This window comes from Halichoerus grypus, chromosome 9 (assembly GCF_964656455.1).
Source record: "Halichoerus grypus chromosome 9, mHalGry1.hap1.1, whole genome shotgun sequence".
Classification (NCBI taxonomy): Eukaryota; Metazoa; Chordata; class Mammalia; order Carnivora; family Phocidae; genus Halichoerus; species Halichoerus grypus.
This window is the reverse complement of record NC_135720.1, coordinates 32,434,772-32,459,766: the sequence shown is the minus strand read 5'-3', so window position 1 is coordinate 32,459,766 and position 24,995 is coordinate 32,434,772. Positions and strand designations below refer to the sequence as shown.

The 24,995-nt window shown below is 36.3% G+C and overlaps 1 protein-coding gene across 4 annotated transcripts in view; it reads left to right on the top strand.

Moving 5' to 3' along the window:
* The window catches only part of AKAP7 (A-kinase anchoring protein 7), a 142,300-nt gene that overhangs the window by 1,721 nt on the left and 115,584 nt on the right, over window positions 1-24,995 (top strand). For all 4 annotated transcript variants that reach the window (XM_036120829.2, XM_036120827.2, XM_078054718.1 and 1 more), the window contains exons 2-3: window positions 4,869-4,997; window positions 18,877-19,016. In XM_036120829.2, the coding sequence (XP_035976722.2) occupies window positions 4,869-4,997; window positions 18,877-19,016 (269 nt within the window). The remainder of the gene's footprint in view (window positions 1-4,868; window positions 4,998-18,876; window positions 19,017-24,995) is intronic.

Below are 24,995 nucleotides of genomic sequence, written 5' to 3'. Positions count from 1 at the left end.
AGATGCTGCTATTTTTAGTGGCTAGGCCCTCTCTAGCATGGACGGCAGTGACCCTTTCCATTGGTTCTTGGGGAGCATACCTCCCAGATATACCTAGTAGAGTGAACAGAAGAGTCTTGCTTAATGAAGTCACATTTTATTATCCAAATAGAAAGCTTGCATTTTGTGTGACAGAAAGCAAAACTGTCCTTTTTTCATCTGTTGGCCTGTCTTCAAAGTCATTTGCTGAAGTGCACATATATTTGAATAGTAGTGTATACTTAATGTACGGTTTTATAATATATTTTAAATGCATTCTTTTTATAAAAGTAATATTCTATTTAAAATATTGGAATAGGGGCGCCTGGGTGGCTCAGTCGTTAAGCGTCTGCGTTTGGCTCAGGTCATGATCCCAGGGTCCTGGGATGTAGTCCTACATCGGGCTCCCTGCTCCTCGGGAAGCCTGCTTCTCCCTCTCCCACTCTCCCTGCTTGTGTTCCCTCTCTCGCTGTGTCTCTCTGTCAAATAAATAAATAAATAAAATATTGGAATAGCAGAATGAGGAAAAATACAAATATTTTGAGTACAGCTAGGTCAGCAATAGAAATAATTTATATCCTTTAGACTTTGTCTATATAATTGTAATGACAGAAGATATGCAATGTTGTATTTGCTTTTTAAAAAGTCAATATTTGTTATAAACTTTTTTCGGTTGTTGCAGTCTTTATAGCCATTATTCGTAGTTGTCATTAGAGTGAATATGCTTCATTTATTTCTCTGTTACTGGGCATTTAAGTTGTTCCACTTTCCTTTAAACAAAGCTGTGGTGAGTCTGGGTCAGCATATGTGATAGATACAGATACGTTAGTAAGAAGAACATTTTCATAGCTTCAGAGTGTTTTCTGAAAGCATTCCCTCACTTTACAGCTCCATAAACTACGGATGTTGAGAGGCAGTGGGGTGTGTGGCCAGAAAAAGAAGTTTTGACAGTAGAGTGACAGGATTCAAATTCCAACCCCAAATTTAGCTGTAACCTCGGGCAAATTACTTAATTGGCTAGTCTGTAAAATCAGTAAGTTAATAGTACCTCCCTGATAGCATGGTTGTGTGGATTAAATGAGTCATTATCTATACCTCGCTTCCAGCTCTGCCTACTGTTACTACATACTTAAGTGTTAGCTGTCGTTTTATTTGGATTTGTGCAAAAGATAGAATTTTATTTTGACTCTAGTTAGACCACATTTTTAGTACTCAAAATGACCATTTTATGGTTTAAATGCTTTATTTAAGAGTCCGTTATTTTAAGGCAGTTTTTCAAAAGCAACGTACTTCCAGCTTCTGTAGAAAGAAAGTGCAGTTACGATGGATGTCTTTCAGTCCCGTCTGTCACCTTCGCCCAAACAGTGGAGCTTAGAGAACTGGAGGAAGGCTTCCAGATTTGAACTCTGTTGAGAAACATTGCGCTAGAGAATGACCAGCAATTTTTGAAGAGTTATTTGGGAGTGGCATTCTCTTTTTTCTGAGTTAATAATTCATACCTACAAAATTGTTTCTATTATTCTGTAGTTTCATGGAACAAAGTTTGTATTTCAAGTTCTAGACTGTTGGTTTTGACATAACATTGCATTCAAGAGTTTCTATATGTTTTATTTGACAAGATGGAGAATGATACTGAGCAAGTACTAATATCCTTCACCTTTTATTTTTATGTCAGATGGGATAATAGTACCTTTCCTTCATCATCCTGTGAAAATGAGAATCTGTGATGTGCTGAAGCTGCCATTTAAGCACCAGGAATGAGTTTTCTTGGGCATTGGGATAGCTGTACTGCAGTGTAACTTGAGTGATTATTAACCACTCTCAAATGTGTGCTTACCTGTATCCAGTCATGCAGTACAAATGTATTGATCACCAGCTGTGAGCTGAACACTGTGCTAGGCATTGAGGAATCAAATGAAGATAAGACGTGGCACTTAAGGAACTTAGACTAGGGGGGCCGTACTTATCGATGGGGGTGTAATTATGAAAAGTGCCCCCTTTCACTTTCACAGGTGTCCCAGTTTGGGTGGTAGATTATATGATCACTAACTTAGTGTCTGATGGAGAAGACTGACAAATGGACGCCTGCATGTGTTTGTCCTGTGACTCGAGGAAGCACTAGGTCCTGGGAAGGAGATGGGATTGCCTAACTCAGCCCTGAGCTGGGAATCAGGAAAGTTTTCCCTAACAGGAAACATCTGATCTGAGTTTTTACTTTTAAGTTGATTATTCTCAACTCTTAACATAATCTCTTGGTCTGGTGAAGATTGAAGTTCGGAAGAAATGAAGGGGGATCTTTGGGAGCAGTGGTTTTCCGACTTCCATTGCACATTAGAATCACCCTGCGAGGCTTCAAGAAAATATCCGCAGCTACTCTGATGTCCAGAGATTCCAATTTGATAGGCCTGGAGTGGGACCCAGACACTGGTAATTTTAAAAAGCTCCAGGTGATTCTAAAGTGCAGCCAGGATTTAGAATTTTTTAACCAGGACAACGATGTCATCTAGAAGAGGAGATACGTAGTGGGGCCTGGAGAGTTCCTATGAATTGCCTGGGATCACACAGTTAGTGAGGTGGCAGCACACAACACTAGAATATCTGCCTCCTAATTTCTGGTACCAAACCCTTTCTCTTATAGCAGCCAGCTTGCCTTGCATCATTATCCAAATGCCACTGTTGTCACCAGTGACCATTGTCCCTTCCTGATTCTGCTTTTGGTATAGCCAGAGTGATCCACAGAGCGCTTGTTCTCTAACTATTGGTTAATGGAGCTCAAGATAAACAAAGTATTTCAATAACTTTTTTCATTCAAAAAATGACAAGATTTAATTCATCATGCCGTTCAAGTCTTCCTTTTGCCTTCACAGTATGTGGTTAGAGCACAGAAGTCAGCCTCTTAGGCCATTCTGCGAATTGCCAGGAATCCAGTATGTTTCTGAGGGGCACAGGGACTTGAGAGCTACAATTGAAATGCCAGTGTTAATGGGCCAATTTCATATCACTGAGTTCTTTTTTTCCTCCCAGCTTTATTGAGATGTAATTGACAAATAAAACTGTATATATGTAAAGTGTACAGTGTGATGATTTTTTATAAGTATATATTATGAGATGATTGCCACAGTCCAGTTAATTAACATCCATCACCTCACATAGTTACTTTTTTTTTTTTGGTGAGAATGCTGAAGGTCTACTTTCTCAGCACATTTCAGGTATATAGTACAGTATTAATTACAGTAACCATGCTGTACATTAGATCTTCAGAACTTAGTAATAAGTTCTTAGATTAAGAATACAATAGAGAAAAACAAAAGTTGGGTTTATTTCATTTTGTTCTGATTTTCATTCGGCTTTGTGCATATTTAACTGCCCAAATACTCTTTGTTGCTACCTTTTCAAGTGTAGGCTTCATGGTCAGTGATGATTCTTTATGAGTAGCTGCATGTGCCCAAAGGTACAAGATATGTATTGATCTATTTTGTTTAGGTATAAACTGCATTTATATTTTTCAGTGCAGACATAAAAATAGAGAGGAAACATTTACTTGTTTTCACATATTTCAAATAGTTGTAAGTCTGTGATTAGGCTCATAGTAAGCTAATATTTGTTGAACACTGTTTGCCAGGCACTCATACTTGATAAATAAATAGTATCATTATTAAGAATGTACTATTACTTTTTTTCTTTGTTTTGGTATCGAACATGACTAATTTATATATAAATCTTTTTGTTGTATTTTTTTTGCTTTTATCTAGAAAATGTGCGTGTGCATGTGTGTGGTGTGCGTGTGTGTGGTGTGTGTGAGAATAGAGATCACTCAAATTGCAATAAAAATTTAGATTTTTTGGTATACATGTTTACTATTACTTTTCATGATAGTTATTATGTTGTATGTTGTAAGCCATATTCTTAATGGAATGTGGTTTATGTATTATATTTGGAAATAGAGGGTTACAACAACAGAAAGAATTAAATGACTTCATTAATATCTTTAATGGTAAATTAGTCTTTAGTAAATACATAGGGTAAAAATTATACAATTACCCCAAGATTTTGTTCAGTCCTAGTTCAGACAACATTTGTGTTCTGTCAATAAAAGCATGGAAAATAATGGTACTGGGACGACCACCTACTGATACATTTAGCAATTTTATCAGTTTAAACAGACACCCTCTTTCCCTTAACCTCCACCCAAGGTATATGATTGTTCCACCCATAACTAGAAAACAGAGACCAAATGTGAAATGTGGCTTTAATAATAACAAATGTCTTTAATATTAGCAAATAGTTCAGGGCTGTCAGGAGAACTATAAAATCTTTTGCTTTTTAATCATTGAATTTCTAGGAAAGCATATTTAGAACCATTCATATTTGGAGCCATGAATTTCCAATGTTAATAGAATAATGGAGAGAAAAAATTTAAAAGTCTTTATTGAAAAAAATAAAGGTCAGAACTTGTACAAATGAAAACACATACATGATACTGTTAAAAATGTGAAGGAGACTGATAAAACTTTGTTGATTTGTTTTCAAAAGTATGTGGAAAAAATGTAGTTTTAGAGTTAAGAAAATAGCTATAAAAGATCTTAGGGATTGTTGATTAACTCAGTGTTCATCTAACCCCAAGTTGAATACTGTGCTTCAGAAAATTATTAAAGCTGTTTTACATAAAAGTGCATTTATAGAAATGTAGAATATGGTATAAATAATGATTATATAGCTTTACAATATATTTGAATACAAGTATCATTTCTCAACAGATGTTAATTTATATTGAATTTGGTTGACTTGTTTTAGTTTAGGATATAATTTTAAAAAATAAGTTAAATAATACATTTTTCTTTTTGATAAAGGAGGAATAAATTCCAGTGAGTGTGAAAATGTATCAAGAGAAAAAGAAACGTCAGAAGAATTTGAAGCTAATGCTATGGATTCTCTGATAGACATGCCATTTGCCACAATAGATATTAAAGATTGTGGAAGTAAGTACTGAAAATGAGACAGATTTGCCTATTATCCAGGTTACTTGTGAATAGAAACAGGGAAAACCACCAATGTATTCTACAAATGTTTATTGACTATATACTCTGTGCCACTTACTTTGCAGTCTTATGAAGAACCTTGCTATGATTTGATATAGTTTTATCTTGATTGGGGTTCTATAACTGGGGGATCCATAAGAAATTAGTTTGGTTTCCCCCAGTGTGGAGTGCTGCCTTGCAAGGAACATCCCACCAGTCCCATTCCTGCCTCCATGGATCTGGACTCTGTCTTTTTGGGGTCCTCATTTACTCTCAGTGTTTAGCTTGCATTTTGAGCAATGAAGCCTGGTGGTAGTTTGAAAAAAAAAATTAGTTCCATCTCTTCATCTAAGAAAAAGATGAGACTCAGAGAAGTTAATCAGCTAAATTTACATAATTGAAAAGACTATTTAGGGGCACCTGGGTGGCTCGGTTGAGTGTCAGACTCTTGGTTTTGGCTCAGGTCATGATCCCATGTTGTGGGATCAAGCCTCCCTTTGGGCTCTGCTCTTGGTGGAATCTGCTTGAGATTCTGTCTCTCCCTCTCCATCTGCCCTTCCCCCCTTTTTTTGTGCATGTGCTCTCTCTCTCAAATAAATCTTTTTTTTTTTTAAGAAAAGAATTACCTACAGAATCTGTGATTTCTGATTCTTTAGTCCTTTCTTTGAACAGCTATAATCTCATGAGACGAATGCTGTACATGATGCTGTGGGCTTACATGGGGCAAGGCTGTATCAGAGAGGCATGTAGCCTGGATGTGGGGGTAGTGGGTGTCCTGGAAGGCCTTCCTGGGGGTTTGATAAGAGTGAATGCCTGGTGGATAAGTATGAGCTCTCCAAGGTTCTTTCCTCTATACTAACTGTTCTGGTACTTAACTGATCCTCTGGATTTTCTATGGAGTGATGGACAAGTACAGATTCCTCTTTTATTTTGAGCAAATAAAATGAATGTATCTAAAAAATGCAGTCACTTCTTTCTGATTTGATCACTTTCTCTAATTTGGGTATAAAATGAAGAATTTTCCTGAAAATTCCTACATGCCTGTTATGGGCATCTCCCATCCACCCTTCCTGCCCCTGAGCCCCATTCTAATCTGAATCATTCCCATTGGAGTGCTCTAAAACTTGTTCACCATGCCAGCTCTAGGTACTTGGGACTTAACACACCTGACACAGAGCTTATCTGTTTGAATAAACAGCTTCTACTTGGGACTGACAGTGAACTACTGCAAGAATCCCAGAGAGCAAATACTATTTCCGAAGCTGCTGTATTTTATCTCCACTGGTGGGGAGAAACAATGGCCACTGGGACCAGAAAGAAGGAAGGGGATGTGTTTGTGGCTCTGCACTCCTTTCTTGCTCTGAATGGTCTAGCTCCTTCTTCAGAGGATGGGCATTGGGAAGATTGGCCAATCGTTTATACAAGAAGATCTTTTCTCTGTGGTATAGGTTATATTTATTACTAAAGAGGTGTCTGTGTAAGTTAGGAGCTCAGGTCAGTCCGCACAAATCCATTTTAGCTGTATAGCGTTGTACTACTTTTCAGTAGTTCAGTCTTTGTGAATAAGAGGTCTTTGTGGATTAGTTTAGACTCCAAACCACCATGTACCATATTATTTTTGTGGGAAGATAGATTTCAAATTCTGAGCTCCACTTTACACACAGTCAGTGATATGAGAAAAACAAAACTTGTGTTCTGAGTTTTGGTTATTTCATTTTCTACTCGTGTAACCTTGGACACTTAAACTGTATGAGCTGGGCTTTTCAACTGTGAACCGTGGGTAAGTTCCTCTTGTTTACCTCACAGTGTTGCTGTACACATCAGAGTAGGTAATGTGTGTAAGAGGGCAATTAAAATGTAAAACAGTGCACAAATGCTATTTACAAAAGCTTTGAAACATATCCCTCAGTTATTTGGGGGCAACTTGTTCTCCTTTTTATAATAGCATTTACTAAGACACTAGAAACAAATACTAAAATTCTTTGCAAACTTGAAATTACTCATTTTTGTGAAAGGAGATTTTTATAGAAATGCACAGAAACTGGGAGTTTTGTTGTCAACTCTTAAGATAGACGGGGTAATAGTGTTTGTATCCAAAACACAGGAAAACTGGTTTGTGGCTTGAATGGACTTAATGTGGCTTTCTCTTACATTTAGTAACATGGAAATTTAATCAATTTACTGGACTATGGTAGACAACAACGTTAAAATTCTCAAGTTGCTGGTTGTTGCCTTTGGTTCTTTCAGTTTCCTTTGGTGGGTGGAAATTGTGAGTTTACTGCCAAGAAATTCTTGCTGATAGAAACTCTGGCAGAGCGATGAGGAAAGTACTGCTAACAAGAACATCGTGGGAAGGAGAATCCTTGCCAGTAAGAAAACTCCTCCCCAAATGCTTGGTTCAGAGTGTCTTCATTGCCAACTGTTGTACCTTTAGTGTGGGTGCTGTCATGATTAGGTGTCTTGTGGTTTGGTTGGCTGAAATGGGTCTTTACGTTTTTTGTTAGTTTTGTTTTTGAGAAGAGACTGTTTTACTAGAATTATACGGTAGAATATAAAATGTATTCGGGGTGCCTGGCTGGCTCAGTTGGTTAAGCATCTGACTGACTCCTAATCTCAGCTCAGGTCTTGATCTCAGGGTCACGAGTTCAAGCCCCACATTGGGCTCCATGCCCAGTGTGGAGCCTACTTAAAAAGAAGAATATAAAATGTATTAGAATATTATGTTGAATTAAATATAAGTTGTATTAGAATTATATATACTAGAATATAAATATACACATTGGAAATAAAATATCCAAATTTATGTGCAAAAGAAAATCTTTTAGAAATGTTGAAGAGGCAATACAACCTGAGCCACATGTTCTGGCTTTGTAGGTTGAACATGTTCTGGGAGAAAATATAACATTAATGAGTTGTTGACCTGGGCCTGGATGGGTCTGTTCTTTTTACAAGGTGGAAGTGTCATATATAGAAACCCAGCAGATCATCCAGAGAATGCTTAGAGTTGCTGTTAGTCTTGCATCTGAAAGTTGAACAAGAGTTTACAATGAAGAGTCATTCTGTTGCTGGTAGGAATAGCTTAGTGTACTTCCCATGGAGTATAAATCTGTGGAGAGCTTTAGTTTAATTGACTCAGTTCTCTCGAGAGAATCATAGTCCGTAACTATCAAGCTACATTTAAATCAAGATTGAAAATAAAATATTTGAGCGTTGTTTTTTTTTTTTTTTTAGTCCTATGTCTTTCATAAGTGTGGAATTCAGGTCTTATATCAAAGTTATAATTCTTATTTTACCTCAAACAGAATTCTAACCTTGTAATTATTAGAGACTTTAAAGATATGGGAGATTATTATTTTGTTACTTATTTATTAACTAATACCATTAAGTTGTATTTTTTAAAAAAGTACTTTAACTCTTAAGTATTTTAAAATATCAAATGAAACCTACCTTTCCCTAAAAGATTTTTTTTTAATAGAAAAATGTATCAAATAAAGATTGAATGTCAATATCTGGTACAGTAAGTGATTATCCTGAGTGAATTTTAACTTCTTATTTTTTTTTAAAGATTTATTTATTTGAGAGAGAGAGTGCACATGTACGAGTGGGGGAAGGGCAGAGGGAGAGGGAGAGAGAGAATCCCAAGCAGACTCCCTACTGAGCGTGATGCCTGATGCAGGGCTTGATCTCACAACCTTGAGATCGTAACTTGAGTCTTGAAATCAAGAGTTGAATGCTTAACCAGCTGAGCCACCCAGGTGCCCCTGCTTTTTTTTTTTTTTTTTTTAAGGAATCTCTACACCCAGCATGGGGCTTGAACCCACGACTCCTGAGATCAAGAGTTGCATGCTCTACTGACTGAGCCAGCCAGGCACCCCTCCTGAATCAATTTTTAAAAAGGATGAAGTAGGGGTGCCCAGCTGGCTCAGTCAGAAGAGCATGTGACTCTTGATCTCAGGGTCATGGGTTTGAGCCCTATGTTGGGTGTACAGATTACTAAAAAAATAAACTTAAAAAAAAAGATAAATTACGTTCTGTGTCATCTCTGATTGGGGAAGCATGGAGTACATATTCCAGATTTTTATGAAGGGGCTTAAGGCAAATATTTGTCTCAGTACAAAGGTTTTACATCTTTTTCCTTTAAACACACACACACACATACACAAACACACACAAAAAAACAAATAAGAAATTGGAAAAGCCCAGTGAATATATTAATTCATTCAACACACATTTATTAAGTGCCTGCTGTGTAGCAGGTACTATTGGTGCTGGGTAAAGGATGTAGAAGATAAAATTCAGTTAGTACATAAATATATGGAGAGTTATCCAACCTCAGAAGTATAAAGGATGCATGTTAAAATATGATTGTAACTTACCAGATTGGCAATATCTTTTCAAAATAATACTCAATGATTTTAATGTCATGTCTACATTGCTTGTGACAGTGTACTTTATAAGTCCTTTTAGAATGGAGTTTGTTGGGGTCTCAAGCAATGTTCAGACTCAGGGATTCCCAATGTAAGGACATAGTCTTACCTGCAGAAAAAAAAATTATTCATCAATATATGTGTCACAACATCTTTTAAATAGTAAAAATATTGGAAAACCCCCCAAATGTCCAAGATTAGGGAGTGAGTGAGTAAGTTAGACTAGTGCCTTAAATTACATGTTATGAAAAGAATTTTTCTGAAAACTATCTTACAAGAAATATTTCCTACCTAAAATGCAAAGTGAAAAAGTATGGGGGAAAAAAGTATGGGTGTTTGTTTACAATTATATAAATACTTTATGTGACCTGTCACCAGAATTCATAGTGGTTGTGTTAAGATAGTGGGTTTATGAGTAATTTTTTGGTTCCTTTGTCTAATCTTCAAATTTTGTGAGTGTTTTTTATTCTTTTTATGAAAAAATACAATTAGCCAAACTGTGGAAAGAGCCCAAATGTCCATCGACTGATACATGGATAAAGAAGATGTGATGTGTATATATATGTATATACATATATACATATACATATATACATATACATGTATACATATACATGTAAACACACACACACACACACACACACACACACACACACACAATGGAATATTACTCAGCCATCAAAAAGAATGAAGTATTACCATTTGTAACAATGTGGATAGAGCTAGAGTGTATTATGCTAGGTGAAATAAGCCAGAGAAAGATGAATATCATATGATTCCACTCATATGTGGGATTTAAGAAGCAAAACAGATGAACATATGGGAGGGGAAAAAAGAGAGAGAGGGAGGCAAAGCATAAAAGAGATTCTTTTTTTAAGATTTTATTTACTTGAGAGAGAGAGAGAGCACACAAGCAGGAGGAGGGGCAGAGGGACAAGCAGACTCCCTGCTGAGTGGGGACCCCAACGTGGGGCTCAATCCCAGGACCCTGAGATCATGACCTGAGCTGACACTGAGTCAGATGTTTTAACTGACTGAGCTACCCAGGTGCCCCAGAGACTCTTAACTATAGAGAACAAACTGAGGGATGATGAAGGGAGGTGGGTGGGGGATGGGCTAGATGAGTGATGGGTATTAAGAAGGGTACCTGTTATGATGAGCACTGGGTGTTGTATGTAAGTGATGAACCACTGAATCCTATTCCAGAAACCAATATTGCACTGTACGTTAACTAACTAGTTAAATAAATAAATAAAAATTTGAAAAAAAAAGGAAAAGAAAAAATACAGTTAGAATTTGTAAATGTGCTTAAAAACTTGCTTTTAAAGATGTAAGCTTCCTTGACTCAGTAAATAGAGAGCTGGATAAACTTATTCCTCTTTGATCCTGTCCACTAATGTTACTCCTGCACTTCCTAATAGTGTTAAACTATGGTGGTTACAGCTACAGCTGTGGGGTCAGACTGTCAGGGTTTTACACTTTCTCTTAAAAAGTTTTTTTGGGGGTCATCTGGCTGGATCAGTTGGAAGAGCATATAACCCTTGATCTCAGGGTTGTGAGTTCAAGCCCCAAATTGGGTGTAGAGCTTACTTAAATAAATAAGTAGACTTAAACGCTTTTTTTGGAAGTAAAATTAACATACACCATTATATTACTTTCATGTATACAACATACTGATTCAACAATTCTGTACATTATTCTTTGCTCATCATAGTACATGTAGTCACCATCTGTCACCATACAACGTAATTACAATATTTTGACTCTATTCCCTGTGCTGTACTTTTCAACTCCATGACTTATTTATTTTATAACTGGGAGTTTGTACTTCTTAATCCCCTTTACCTATTTCACCCATCCTCCCCTCCCCTCTGGCAAGTTTGTTTGTTCTCAGTATTTAAGAAGCTGTTTTCCCTTTGTTTCTTTGTTCGTTTGTTTTTTTACATTACACATGTAAGTAAAATCATCTGATATTTGTCTTTCTCTGTCTGACTTATTTCACTTAGCATAATATCCTCTAGGTCCATCCACATTGTCGCACATGGCTTCTTTTATATGGCTGAGTAACATTCTGTCGTATATATATACTACATCTTCTTTATCCATTCAAGTATCCATGGACATTTGGGTAGTTTTCATATCTTTGCTATTGTAAATAATGCTGCAATAAACATAGGGGTGCATATATTTTTCAAATTAGCATTTTCATTTTCTTTGGATAAACACCCTCTAGTGGATAAACACCCTTTATTCTTTTGCATGTGGATCATATGGTATTTCTATTTTTAAGTTTTTAAGGAACCTCCAAATTCTTTTCCACAGTGGTTGCACCAGTCTACATTCCTACCAACAGTGCATGAGGGATCCTTTTTCTCCACATCCTTGCCAACACTTATTTTTTTGTCATTTTGATTCTAGCCCTTCTGACAGGTGTGAGGTGATTATCTCATTGTGGTTTTGATCTGCAGTTTCCTGATGATTAGTGATGATGAGCATTTTTTCATGTCTGTTGGCCACCTGTATGTCTTTGGAAAAATGTCTCTTCAGGTCCTCTGCCCATGTTTTAATTTTTTTTTTTTTTTTTTTTGGTGTTGATTTGTACAAGTTCATTGTATATTTTGGGTATTAGCCCCTTACTGGATATATCTTTTGTGAATATATTCTCCCATTCAGTAGGTTGCTTTTTTCATTTGTTGATGGTTTCCTTTGCTGTACAAAAGTTTTTTATTTTGGTGTGATCCCAATAGTTTATTTTTGCTTTTGATTCCCTTGCCTGAGGAGGCATCTAGAAAAATGTTGCTAAAGCCAATGTCAAAGAGATTATTGCCTGTGTTTTCTTTTAGTCTTATGGTTTCAGGTCTCACATTTAGGTCTTTAGTCCAATTGAGTTTATTTTTGTGTATGGTGTAAGAAAGTGGTCCAGTTTCATTCTTTTGCATGTAGCTGTCCAGTGTTCCAGCACCATGCTTCTTCACTTTCTTATTGTGTCCTTTGAGCAAATGTCTAGGCTCAATTTCATTATCTATAAAATTGGCATAATAATTGTAGCTGTTTCAGGAGTTGGGAGGATTTAACTTGTTAATACATGTAAAGTTTCATCAATCTCACCAAAATTTTTTGCCTAAGTATACTTGCTAAATTAAATATTTAAACAAATTTTCATCTTGAGAGCAATATTTTATAATAATATTATTGTATGCTTTCAGCACATTGCTAACTGCTTTATATTTTCTTACTTAATCCTCAGAGAAAATGAGGGAGGTAAAATTTTTTAAAGAAAATTTTATCAATTTGTTAAAGATTACTCAATAAGGGGTAATAATGCTACGAAATGGAGAAGATAATATTGTAAGTCATAAATTCAGGAGTTTTAAGAATGATTACTTCAGGGGCACCTGGGTGGCTCAGTCTGTTAAGTGACTGCCTTCAGCTCAGGTCCTGATCCCAGGGTCCTGGGTTCGAGCCCTGCATCGGGCTCCTTGCTCCGTGGGGAGCCTGCTTCTCCCTCTCCTCCCCGTTTGTGCTTTCTCTCGCTCTCTCTGTCAAATAAATAAATAAAATCTTAAAAAAAAAAAAAAAAAGAATGATTACTTCAAAGATTTTGACTGCTTACAGAACAAGGAAAAAAGAGAAGATTTATCAAAACAAAGAATCTAGTTTGTTCCCAGCCTTTTGGCTAAGAGGAAATGTGAAAACAATCACCCAACAATAACAGATGGACTACCTAATTAAAGTAATTTCTCCCATAATTCATTCTCTTGTAGTTTTTTTTGAAGGAATAAAACTTAAGGAAAAATTAGATAATTTGCATAAAATGACATGTAAAACTTAAGGAAAAATTAGATAATTTGCATAAAATGACATGTGCTTTGGATAAAAAAAAAATGCATGGATCAGAATTGTAGCTTTTATCGATAAGATGAGATTAATTAGAGCACATTGAAATGGTTACTGAAATCATTATGAAAATTAACAGTGTAATAAATTAAATTTATGAGATGAAGTTATGAGCTAAAATCCAGTGAAAGATCCAGGGCTCATGGCCAAAGCGTTCTCTGTTTTGCTTCTGTGATCACTGATCTTTAATGCTTTTATTTGTAAACTAGATATTACATGAATACTTTGTTCATTATTATTTTCATATAAAGTAAATTAAAAGAACAATAGCAAATTATACCAACTGAGCCAGCCAGGCACCCCACAAAAGAAAATTTTAGATAATCCAATTGAAAAGAAAGTTAAATAGTTATGGATAAGATTAGAGAAAGCTAAGGGAATTTAGAAAAACCCTGTATGTCTTTATTTTTACCAAGAGGTTTGTTTGTTTGTTTTTAAGAGGTTGTGTTTTGAATTGGGATTTTACACTATGTCATTCTCATGATGCCAGAATTGGTTTTTTTTTAAATTAAATTAATTAATTAATTTGACAGAGAGAGAGTATAAGCAGGGAGAGGAGCAGAGGGAGAGGGAGAAGCAGGCTCCTCACTGAGCAGGGAGCCCAATGTGGGGCTCGATCCCGGGACCCAGTGATCATGACTTGAGCCAAAGGCAAAGGCTCAACAGACTGAGCCACCCAGGTGCCCCGATACCAGAACTGTTAAGAGTTTTTATATAATTCTAACTATTATCTTCCAAGATTATGGTTTTCCTTCTCTGGATGTCTGTAAAATGGACTTATGCAATGTTTGAAATGGCAAAAATAAGTCGCTACAGGAAGAACATTTTAGTTTTAAACAGATAAGGTATAAAACAACTTAAAATGCTAAAAACCTCATGGTCTCCTAAATACCATGTTTTTAAGTCTGTTCATATTGAGTAAAATACAGCAGAAATGATTCAGTGTCTTAGTTCACACTAAGGATACATTTTACATTGCCACCCAATACCCATGTGTACGCAGAAACCTGGACATGGAGCAGTACTTATATCTGCCATAAACAATGTACTAACTCTACTGCTTGTATTCTGTCCTATTCTGCAGGATTCTATTCTGCATTCTAATACTATTCTATTCTATTTATTCCATTTCATTCCCTTCCACCCCATTGCATTCCATTCCAGGTTTTAAAAAGTGCTTTTAGATTATCTTCTAAGTTGATTTCATAATCCACTTGTAGTTTGATACTAGCAGTTTGAAAAAAGAAAAACAAGAAAAACTAGACTATAGGTTCAGGATTCTCTTTCTACTATATTAGTTTTGAAATGAACTAGAGGTGATAAAATCAGCCGTATTATTAATTTGGACACTCTTCTTCTTCATCTTCCTCTTCTTCAGGTTATTTATTTATTTATTTTAGTAACCTGTACACCCAACATGGGCCTTCAGCTCATGACCCCAAGATCAGGAGTCACATGCTCTTCTAACTGAGCTTGCCAGGCACCGCTGGACACCATTTTTTATCTAATTTCACCATGAAATGTCCTAATTGGTACAGGTGTTAAATTAGTACCTTTATCACAGATGAGAGAAAACTGTAACTAGAAGAGACTCTAGATAGAGATTATCTAGCTGTCCCACTCCTGTACCTGCCCCTAGTTTTTGTTTTTGTTTTTTAAAAAATACTTAATTATGGAAACTTTCAAGCATATTCAAAAGTGGAATATTAGACCGAGCCTCATCTCTTTATCACCTCTTCCTCACTGGATTATTTTGAAGTATATTCCAGATATATTTTATCTGTAAATACTTTAGTATGTGTCTTTAAAAGATAAGGGATTTTTTAAAAAAGTATATCCAAAATATCCATCCCATGACAAAAAATAAGAGTAATTCCTAATGTCATCAAATATTCTGTCAGTATTCACATTTCTCTGTCATAATTTTTTTAAAACTGTTTTGAATTAGGAACCAAAGTCTATACATTTTATTTGATTGACAAATCTCTTCAGTTTTTTTTTTTTCATCTGTAGATCTCCCTTTGTGTGTGTGTTTGTGTGTGTGTGTGTGTGTGTGTGTGTTTATTGAAGAAATCAGGCTGTATTGATGTACCTATATTATGGTCATTTAATGTATTTCTCTGTCCTTTGTATTTCAGTAAACTGGTAGATTAAGGAATCTCGATTAAGTTTTGGAATATTGGCAAGAAAGCTGCAAAAATGCTATGAATTTCCTATTGTGTGACATCAGGAGGCATATAATGTTTGGTTGTCTTGCCTTTTTGTGATGTTAAGATTTATCAGTGGCTTCCCGTCTTGTCACTTGATGTACCCATTAAAATTCCCCATCAGCTTTCCATTTAATGGATCATCCATTGATAATCTTTGGGTTGATCCATTACTCTGTTAAGGGTTTCAAAATGATGATGTTTTAACTCTGTCTTTTTGAATTACTAGCTGAAAATTTCTATAAAGAAGAACTTTGCCTTAGTTAACTGTTTGATTCCCTGTGTGACTCTTTGCTTATAAGGAAAAGCAGGATAAATGCTTGATTTTTTTTTTCTCTTTTATCACCAAATTTGTAGAATAATAGTTCTTCAGACTAATCCAAAGGTGACCTGTGAATTTTGTTTTTAATTTTTCCTTTGAGTATCACAATGAACTGATGGATTTAAGCGTAGCTGATGTATTTCACACCATTGAAGTTATTATTCTATTTGATGCTATAATTGTGCCGTCTTTGGCCAGTGAGGGGACTTTCAAATTGACATGGTGCCAGGAGTCTTTGAAGATCCAGGCTCTTCTGGTATATTTTATGCCTCAGACCTAGAATAAGCTATTCTGTATGGATTGGCCAACTTTTTAAGTCTCAGATAGGGAAATGAAGTGATTTGATGGAAAGATGCTTGTTGGAACTTGTCTTTGGGTCCTTGCTCTTTTCACCATGTAGTGCTGCCTCTGCAGGGCTGAAACACACATTACTGGGTGCCTCACCAGCAGCTGTTCCCCATGCTTTTCCTTTCATAGATTACTTTCCCCACATAGGCATAGGTTGATAACTTCACTGTCCCAGCTTCCAGTGCTGCTTGGGGTTAGCCCTGTGTCTGGATTTGGATAATTGGATATAAAAGGAAGGATGCTGGGAACTTATTTAGAATTAGTTTGTGATTTTACCTTAAAAAGTGGGTGTTTTGCTTTAGAAATATTTTTCAGTGTTATCTTTAATTTTTTAAAAACTGCTCAAGATTGTTCTTCATTTTCCATAATCATAGAGAGTACAAGTGGTCTGGATGATGAAAAACAATGGATAGTTTACACTTCATCTCCGTTTCTTTTTGGAGTCTTCTAAATGATCTTAGCAGATACACATTTATCTCCCTAATTCTGTTTAGCTCTGCGTAACATCTAATAATAGCTAATGATAGTGCTTAATTTGTGCCAGGAAGTAGTCTAAGAGCTTTCATGTATTAACTCACTCAAAAAATGGCCCTGTGAGGTAGCTACTATTATTATTCTCAAATTATGGAGGAGGAAACTGAAGTAAAGAGAGTTCTTGTGACTAATTGAAGATGTCACAGCTAGTAAATGGGGCTGGGGACAGGATTCCAACCCACAAACTCTGATCCAGACTATATTAAAATTGGTTTCCATTTCTAGAGTACCGGTTTACTAAGAGCAGATGGAGGTGGGCTAGAAATGTATTCAGACGTGGCTTTAAAATATATATGGTACTTTATTAGCATATTTTGTGGCTTCTGCTTAAAATTAGTAGATTTAGGGGTGCCTGGGTGGCTCAGTCGTTAAGTGTCTGCCTTCAGCTCAGGTCATGATCCCAGGGTCCTGGGATCGAGCCCTGCATCAGGCTCCCTGCTCTGCAGGAAGCCTACTTCTCCCTCTCCCACTCCCCCTGCTTGTGTTCTCTCTCTCGCTGTGTCTCTCTCTCTCTGTCAAATAAATAAATAAAATCTTTAAAAAAAATAAAATAAAATAAAATTAGTAGATTCAGTTTGTTACTACAATCAAATGTAGGACTGTTTCTTAGATGTCTAAAATTACAAGCAGCTTGACAACATATTGATTTGATTTTCCATATTTAAAGAATTGCATGGGAAATAAAACCCAATGGCATCATATGAAGCAATTCAAATGATGCTCTTGATACAGATGAGAATGCGGCAAACTTTTTCTTAGCAATAGAATTTATAAAGTTCTGACTAGCTTACATGTATACAAGTAGCTGATGATAATTTATATTTCAAACACATGTTCTCTGTGAAGATATATCATTTTAATCATATTAATCATCAGGTATATTGTTGAGAAACATGGTAGTGAAGTGGATGCACAAACATACCAGATAATTTTGCCCTAACTCATAATGATATAGTTAGACTTATTACCCAGGTTACCTTGCTCTTAATTTACCCCTACCTTCTAGATGTCACAAGTGTATGTTACTCCTAGAGTATGTTACTCCTGTCTGTTTCTACAAACCTTTAGTTTTTAAGTTTTAAACATACTCTACTAATTTTCTTAGAAGTTAGCACTAAAATACTATTTGTGACATTTATTTAAACATTATTTACTCTTCATTTTTTTTTATTTTTTAAAAATCTTTTTAAAGGTTATTTATTGTTAAGTAATCTCTACACTTAATGTGGGCCTTGAACTCATGACCCCAAGATCGAGTCACGTGCTTCTCTGACTGAGCCAGCCAGGTGCCCCTACTCTTAATATTTTAAAGAACAATAGGGGTGCCCGACTGGATAAGTTGCTGGAGCATGCGACTCTTGATCTCAGGGTTGTAAGTTTAGCCCCCCATTGGGTGTAGAGATTACTTACAAATAAAAAAAAAATTTTTTTAAGAACAACAGAATAAGGAAAATTACTTCTGCCCTTTGGTTTTGCAGAACTTCAACAGAGAAGCAGTCTGATCCAGTAGAAAACATACTAGAAGAAGAAAGTTAAAAGGTCTAAATGCCAGATTTGACTCTGTGACATTGAACAGTTTTTAAAAGTTTTTCTGCGCTTCTGTTTCCTCATGTATAATGAGTTCAGGCTTGTGTAGGCACACGGGCAGTGTGCTGTTGGTTGAGCTCAGACTTCCCACAGTCCTTTCCAAGGCATTGTGTGTGATGATCACTGGGGTCTCTTAGAGTTGATCCCAAAGATGGGAAAAAAAAAAATTGTGTCATGGGAGAGAGGATGGTTGTTAGTTGCACTTTAGATCGTGGGCCAAATCTGGCTAACTATCTGCTTTGTAAAGAAAGTTTTATTGGAACACAGCTATACCTATCCTCTGTGTTTGTCTACAGCCGACTTGGGTAGTTTTGACTAAGACCATATCTGCAAAGCCTAAAATATTTGCTCTGCGGTCCTTTACAGAATACTTTTCTAGCTCCTGCTTTAGATTTCAAAATGACTATTATGAATGATTGCTACTTACGTAGTGCTTGTTTCCTTTTTTTTTTTTTTTTGACTAAATTATCTTTGTTTAAATACATCAGACATATTATTGTTTGACTTTTTCCCTCTAGTCACTGATGTACCTCACACAAATTTGGAGAGAAGTAAAGAAAATGAACGGATCAGTAAAGATCAAATAAAGAAGAGGAAAAAAAAGCAAAAAGATTATCAACCCAACTATTTCCTATCCATTCCGATCACCAACAAAGAGGTGCTTTTTTTTAATTGAAGTATACTTGACATGAAATGTTACATTGGTTTCAGTTCTACAGCATAGTGATTTGACGATCTATATTGTGCTATGCTCACTGTCACAAAGATGGTGTAGCTTCCATCTGTCACCATACAACGCTATCACAATACCATTGACTATATTCCCTATGTTGTGCCTTTCATCCCCGTGACTTACTGATTCCATAACTAGAAGTCTGTATCTCCCACTCCCCTTCTCCCATTCTGCCCATCCCCCAGGCAGCTGTCAGTTCTTTGTATGTATGGATTTGTTTCTGCTTTTTTGTTTGTTTATTCATTTGTTTTGTTTTTTAGAGGTGCTATTTTTTAGAAAAACTATTTTACTATAAAGTTTTATTTTAAATTAGATTTAAGATACATTAAATGCTTTTAAGCCCATTTGCTGTCAGCCCTTAAGTGTCTTTGGTGGCATTTTAGTTGGGTTATATAAGAAATAATCCTATTTAAACAATAGAATATATTTAAACAGTAATTTTGAGAAATACTATTTAAAAAACCATATTTAAATAATATTTTGCAAAAGCCTTTTAAAAAGTGTTGCCAGATGGCATGTCAAGTTTGGTTCTCTCTAAGCATTTGCTCGCCACAACGGGGGAACCTTTCAGAAGCAGAGAGTAGTGACTAGGTAGAAAAAGAGGATTCTGAAATCTCTGCTAGGAAAGTAAAGTGGGATTTCCTGCTGCTTAGTCCTGTGTAAGGCGATGATTATTGCAACACAGTTTCTTTAAAAATTACTCATTGTTGTGCCGATTTAATATTGCATGATAACTTGGGTAGAAATCTATTAAAAATCTGAAAAATTAATGTGGTATGAATAATAGGAAATGGGACCAGTCGATTGGCCCAAACTAAGAAACTCTTGTATGTAGCTGAGAGCTACAGTATCTAATTAAAACTGCTAGAGCGGTGAGGTAGGAAAGAACAGCTCACTTGGAAGATTGATTGTTTTCACATATTGGTGCAATTTGAGAGGCAGATCGGAATTTCTGTTTGATTGTGGACTATGATCTCTTTTACTAGTGTTAAACAACAAAAATTCCGAGTAAATTTGAAGATCCAGTTGGCTTTATCGAGCAAGTCATGAATTGGGCAATATCTCATGTGGCAGAGAGAAAAGTACTCCATCAGGCTGCAGAAAAGGAAAGGGTTTTAAAGGTAGAGAGGGAGAGGAAAGAAGGAAACTATTAGCAAAGAATCCATCGTTTTAGGTAAGGTCACCCTCCCATGGAAGGTGCTGACCAGGAAATTCCTTGTGGACTGGTTATGTTCCTAGGGGGGCAGTTAGGTTAGGTGTTAAGTCTTGGGTGGGCTGACATGGGGCTTTTAACATGTGACTCCATTTTGGGTCTGTGGTTTTTTTTTTTAACACTAGGCACATTTTGCATTTGTTTCTCCCCTTATTTAACTAGAATGTTTCTAGGGGATGCTAATGAATTTTTAAAGCAAAGGATTTAAAGCAAATGAAATTGAAATCAAATGAATAAATATCAAAAGAAAAAATAAATATTATTGATACATTCCAGGAAATTTCTAGTCCGTGAAATCACAGTTTAGCTGGGGAGAGAAGATACATAAAAAGAGAATTTCTATTACCTACCAATACAAGGTTTTAGAATTTTATTTATTTATTTATTTATTTATTTATTTATTTATTTAACAGAGAGACACAGCCAGAGAGGGAACACAAGCAGGGGGAGTGGGAGAGGGAGAAGCAGGCTTCCTGCCGAGCAGGGAGCCCGATGCGGGGCTCGATCCCAGGACCCTGGGATCATGACCTGAGCCGAAGGCAGACGCCTAATGACTGAGCCACACAGGTGCCCCAAGTTTTTAGAATTTAATGCAGTAATGAATTAGATTTTGATTTTACTGCAACACACCAGTAAAGAGTGGTGGGTTAACAGTACAATAGTCCTTAAAAGTGTTTAGGTGACACAGAGTTTAATGTCATGAGCAATTATCTATTATGTTACATATTATATAGTGTATTAAAATACCTATGAGTTATTTGGACAGGTTTTCTTTGAAATTTAGGATCATCTGCACATATGGGAGTTAGAAGAGAGGTGATGCTGCTTAACTGATAAGTCCAAAGCCAGGTCCTTAGGCCCCAGAGTGTGAAACAGGCAAAGTGACTTCCCCACGGACACATGATTTGTGGTTGGAAGAGACCCCAGATTCCTTATTTTGCTTTGCAGCGTAGAGATTGTTCCACTACACTCCATCAGTATAGAAGTTTGGGAAGCACTTCTGTAAGTTGCTTTAATTAGGCCCTTCCTGTAGTCTGTCTCCCTTCACTCCTCCATCTGTGGCTCCCGTGGTAGTCTGAACAGCAGCTCGGTGTCCCCTTCATGTCGGCCCTACCCCTCCTCGCCTCGTTCTGGCCTCCTGCCTCTTCCAGTGAAGATCAGTGGGGTGATATGGTGGGGAAGGGGATGAAGATGAAAGGCAGTTGAGAAATTCTTTCCTTCTGCCACTTAGTTCAGGATTTGGGCCACAAAAGTGCCTGGAGCAAGGGGAAGAGAGAGAATGGTCTACAGCTCTTAGTTTTCACCCTGTAAGCTGCCGTAGCTTTTGTTTCTGCTTCCCACTCTCTGGGAGGTTGTGTAGAAAGTGGGAAGAGTGCAGCGTTGGAGTCCTACAGGCCTTCTTTGAATACCATCTTGGCTACAAACTCGCTGTGGATGTAGGTCAGGTGACTTCATTTCTGTAGTTTACATTTCTTTAGGTGTAAAATGGAGGTGATAATTATTTTCTAACCCCAAATCTGGACATGTCACCCACCTGCTTATATCTTTCACTATTTTCCTGTTGGTTTTGGGACAAAGACAGAGGCTTTACCATGTTCTATGAGGTTCTGCATGGTTCAGCTTTCTCCACTTTGGCACTTGTCCCTTCTCCTTGAGCCCCTCTGGCCTTGAACTTACCAGGTTCCCTCTGCCCCCAGAGAAAGCCTTTTCTGTCTGGGAGTTTTCTTTCCTCTCTTCTTGGTTTTGTTAATGCCATAATCTCAGCTCCAGCCTCTTCACTGGTGACCACCTCGCCTCAGTCACCCCCACCCTGCCACCTCCAGGCTCTCATAGCTTTCCTTTTGTGATCTACCATCTTTGCAACCTGAACGTGTTTGTCTTCCGCACAAAGTTCTTCGGCTCATTCCCAGTACCTAGAGCAGAGCTTGGCAGGAGTAGAAATATACACATACAAAATACTGTCATTTCAGGGCTGGAGATGTGTTTGTGGCATACCAAGTCACACCAAAACATTTACAATAATTTACAGATAAGAAATACAGTGTTATAAATGGTGGTTTCATAATACGGGTTTAACAGCCATCATTTGAGGGTAGGGTGACTGGTAGTTATGGGGAATGCAGGATTCAAGGGACCTGGAAACCAAATAATTTAATGTTTCCCTCTCAAGAGACTTATTTGTAGGTAACAGAAAGCTTACATACCAATACAGGGAGGAGAGGTAGGATGGGACAAGATTAGGAGATACATTTTATATCTTTTATATGAACATCTTTTTTGTTTGTTTGTTTTAAAGTATCAGATGTTAAATTTTCTTTTAAAACTACTTATGAGCTTTTGTGGGAAGGCCTGGGAAAAGAAGCAGCATTTATAACATTGTTTCAATGGGAGACTGTATTCCAAGTTCCAATTAAGTGACCTGCAAACAAGCTTTTAGAAGCTAGCACATTCACAATGAGTTGCTCTACTTTTGGCCTCTACTTGTTGGCATCTAGTTTTAAAGAAAAAAGTATTCAGACTTATATGGGTCTTTGATTTTTAAACCTATTCTTAGATGTTTGAAATTCTTCATTAATGGAAATTCATAATTTCATACTTTTAAGAAATAGAATTGGAAAATGCATTAGAATGGCTGCATAAAAATATCGTAGTTTCAAGTATATGAAAGTATGTGTTTCTCCATTACCTGCAATTATACATTAGTTTAAAAATAAAAATGAAGGAAAAAATTTAATGGAGTTATAATAAATCCTACATGTTTCTTAAGTGGCTAGAATTGTTTAATTAATTATTAATTCTAGTTGGATTTACTCATATCTTAGTTTTATGTGCTTTCTTATGAGTGGTAATACTTTAAGGTAAATCAGCACTGAAAAAATGCAAGGGAACAATTAGAAACTGAATTCAGGAGTGTATTAATTTTTTATAAGATAATTTTTTATACTAATGGAAAAATATGATTTTCTTTGGGGGTTTTAAAAGGCATTTGTAACATTTAATTCCATATTTCATCATTTTATAATGTGAAAATTGCTGGTCTTATAAACATAATAAAAGTATTCAGTTCTTTTCTGGGATATGTAATTGTAAAAGTATTTGCTATCATGGTGTGTATGTTAAGCACTTGGTAGGTTTGGAAAATTCTCCTATTTGAGAATGATTTTTAACTTTTTTTTTTTTTTAAAGATTTTATTTGACAGAGAGAGACACATCGAGAGAGGAAACACAAGCAGGGGGAGTGGGAGAGGGAGAAGCAGGCCTCCCGCGGATCAGGTAGCCTGAAGCGGGGCTCGGTCCCAGGACCCTGGGATCATGACCTGAGCCGAAGGCAGACGCTTAACGACTGAGCCACCCAGGTGCCCCAGAGGATGATTTTTTACTTTTACTCCAGTTTTGCTCTGTCATCAGTTTTTCAAGTTCTTTTCATGGTTGTAGACAAGCAAGAAAAATGAAAGTATTCAGCAATGAAGAAAAGTTACGTAGCGAATTGAAGTGATAATTCTAGTAAATCTTAATGAGGCAGCAAATTTAGGAACAATATAAGTTAACAGCTTCGAAAAATTCTGAAAATAATGTCAAAAGGTGGGGTCAAAGACATTCTCCTACTCTGTGTTGGAATGTAACTTCTCTTCCTCATGCAGAAGCACTGTAACTTTAAGGCTTTTTCTTTGCACTCATATATGCCTTGAGTCCATTAGAAAGCTTAAAAGATATACAAATGAATTTTCTTACTGCATTATTCTTAGGCATGTGGAATATGGCTTAGTGGTGAGGTTTAACAAGTGGATGTTTGTTCTTGTTCTCTAAACACAAAGATAATAATGAAATATTTAAGATTTTAATAATGCTCTTATTTTTAAAAGTTTCTCTCAATATCATATTTAAATAGGACTCTATAGTATTAGGTTTTTAGAATGTGCCTGTGAAGTACTGTCAATGGCTGGGGATTAAGGTGACAGATAAGCTTTAATAGCTTTATAGAATTTTAAACAGTGGCTGTAAAAATTAGTTTCCTTTGGCCTTTAATGACATTGGTACTTTTTAAAGTGGCTTACGGAAGAAGACTCTGAAGTTTTTTTCATTTTTCTTTTATGTTTTAAGAATGTAATTAGGAATAAAAAAGGATTTATGAAGCTCTTAAGATGATATCAAGGAATATTATAAATTAATCTGGAGCATCAAAGCATAGCTGGAAATATATTACTCGATTCAGGGCACTTGGCTGGCTCAGTCGGAGGAGCATCCGACTCTTGATCTCAGGGTTGTGAGATCAAGCCTCATGGTGGGTATAGAGATTACTTAAATAAATAAAACTAAAAAAAAAAAAGATATATATTACTTGATTAGATTATCTTTAGAATTTTCATAGGTTGAAGGTAATCCTGCATCGTAAGTACTGTGTGACCTTAGAGAATTAACCTTCAAAGTATTTTATGGTTTTTAATTTTCAGTGTGGATGGTCTGAAACTGTTTTACCATGCTGGACATTGCACTAAAATGCTGACTACACAAATGAATGCAATTTTTCGATCATTATCCTGAATTTCCATATGGTTATTATTTGAGCCCAGAATGAAGAGTGTTTTTATGAAAATGTAGATGTTCTACCCATTAGGTTCAAGTAGCAAGTCCTGGGGTGCCTGGGTGGCTCAGGTGGTTGAGTGTCTGTCTGACTCCTGTTTTCGGATCAA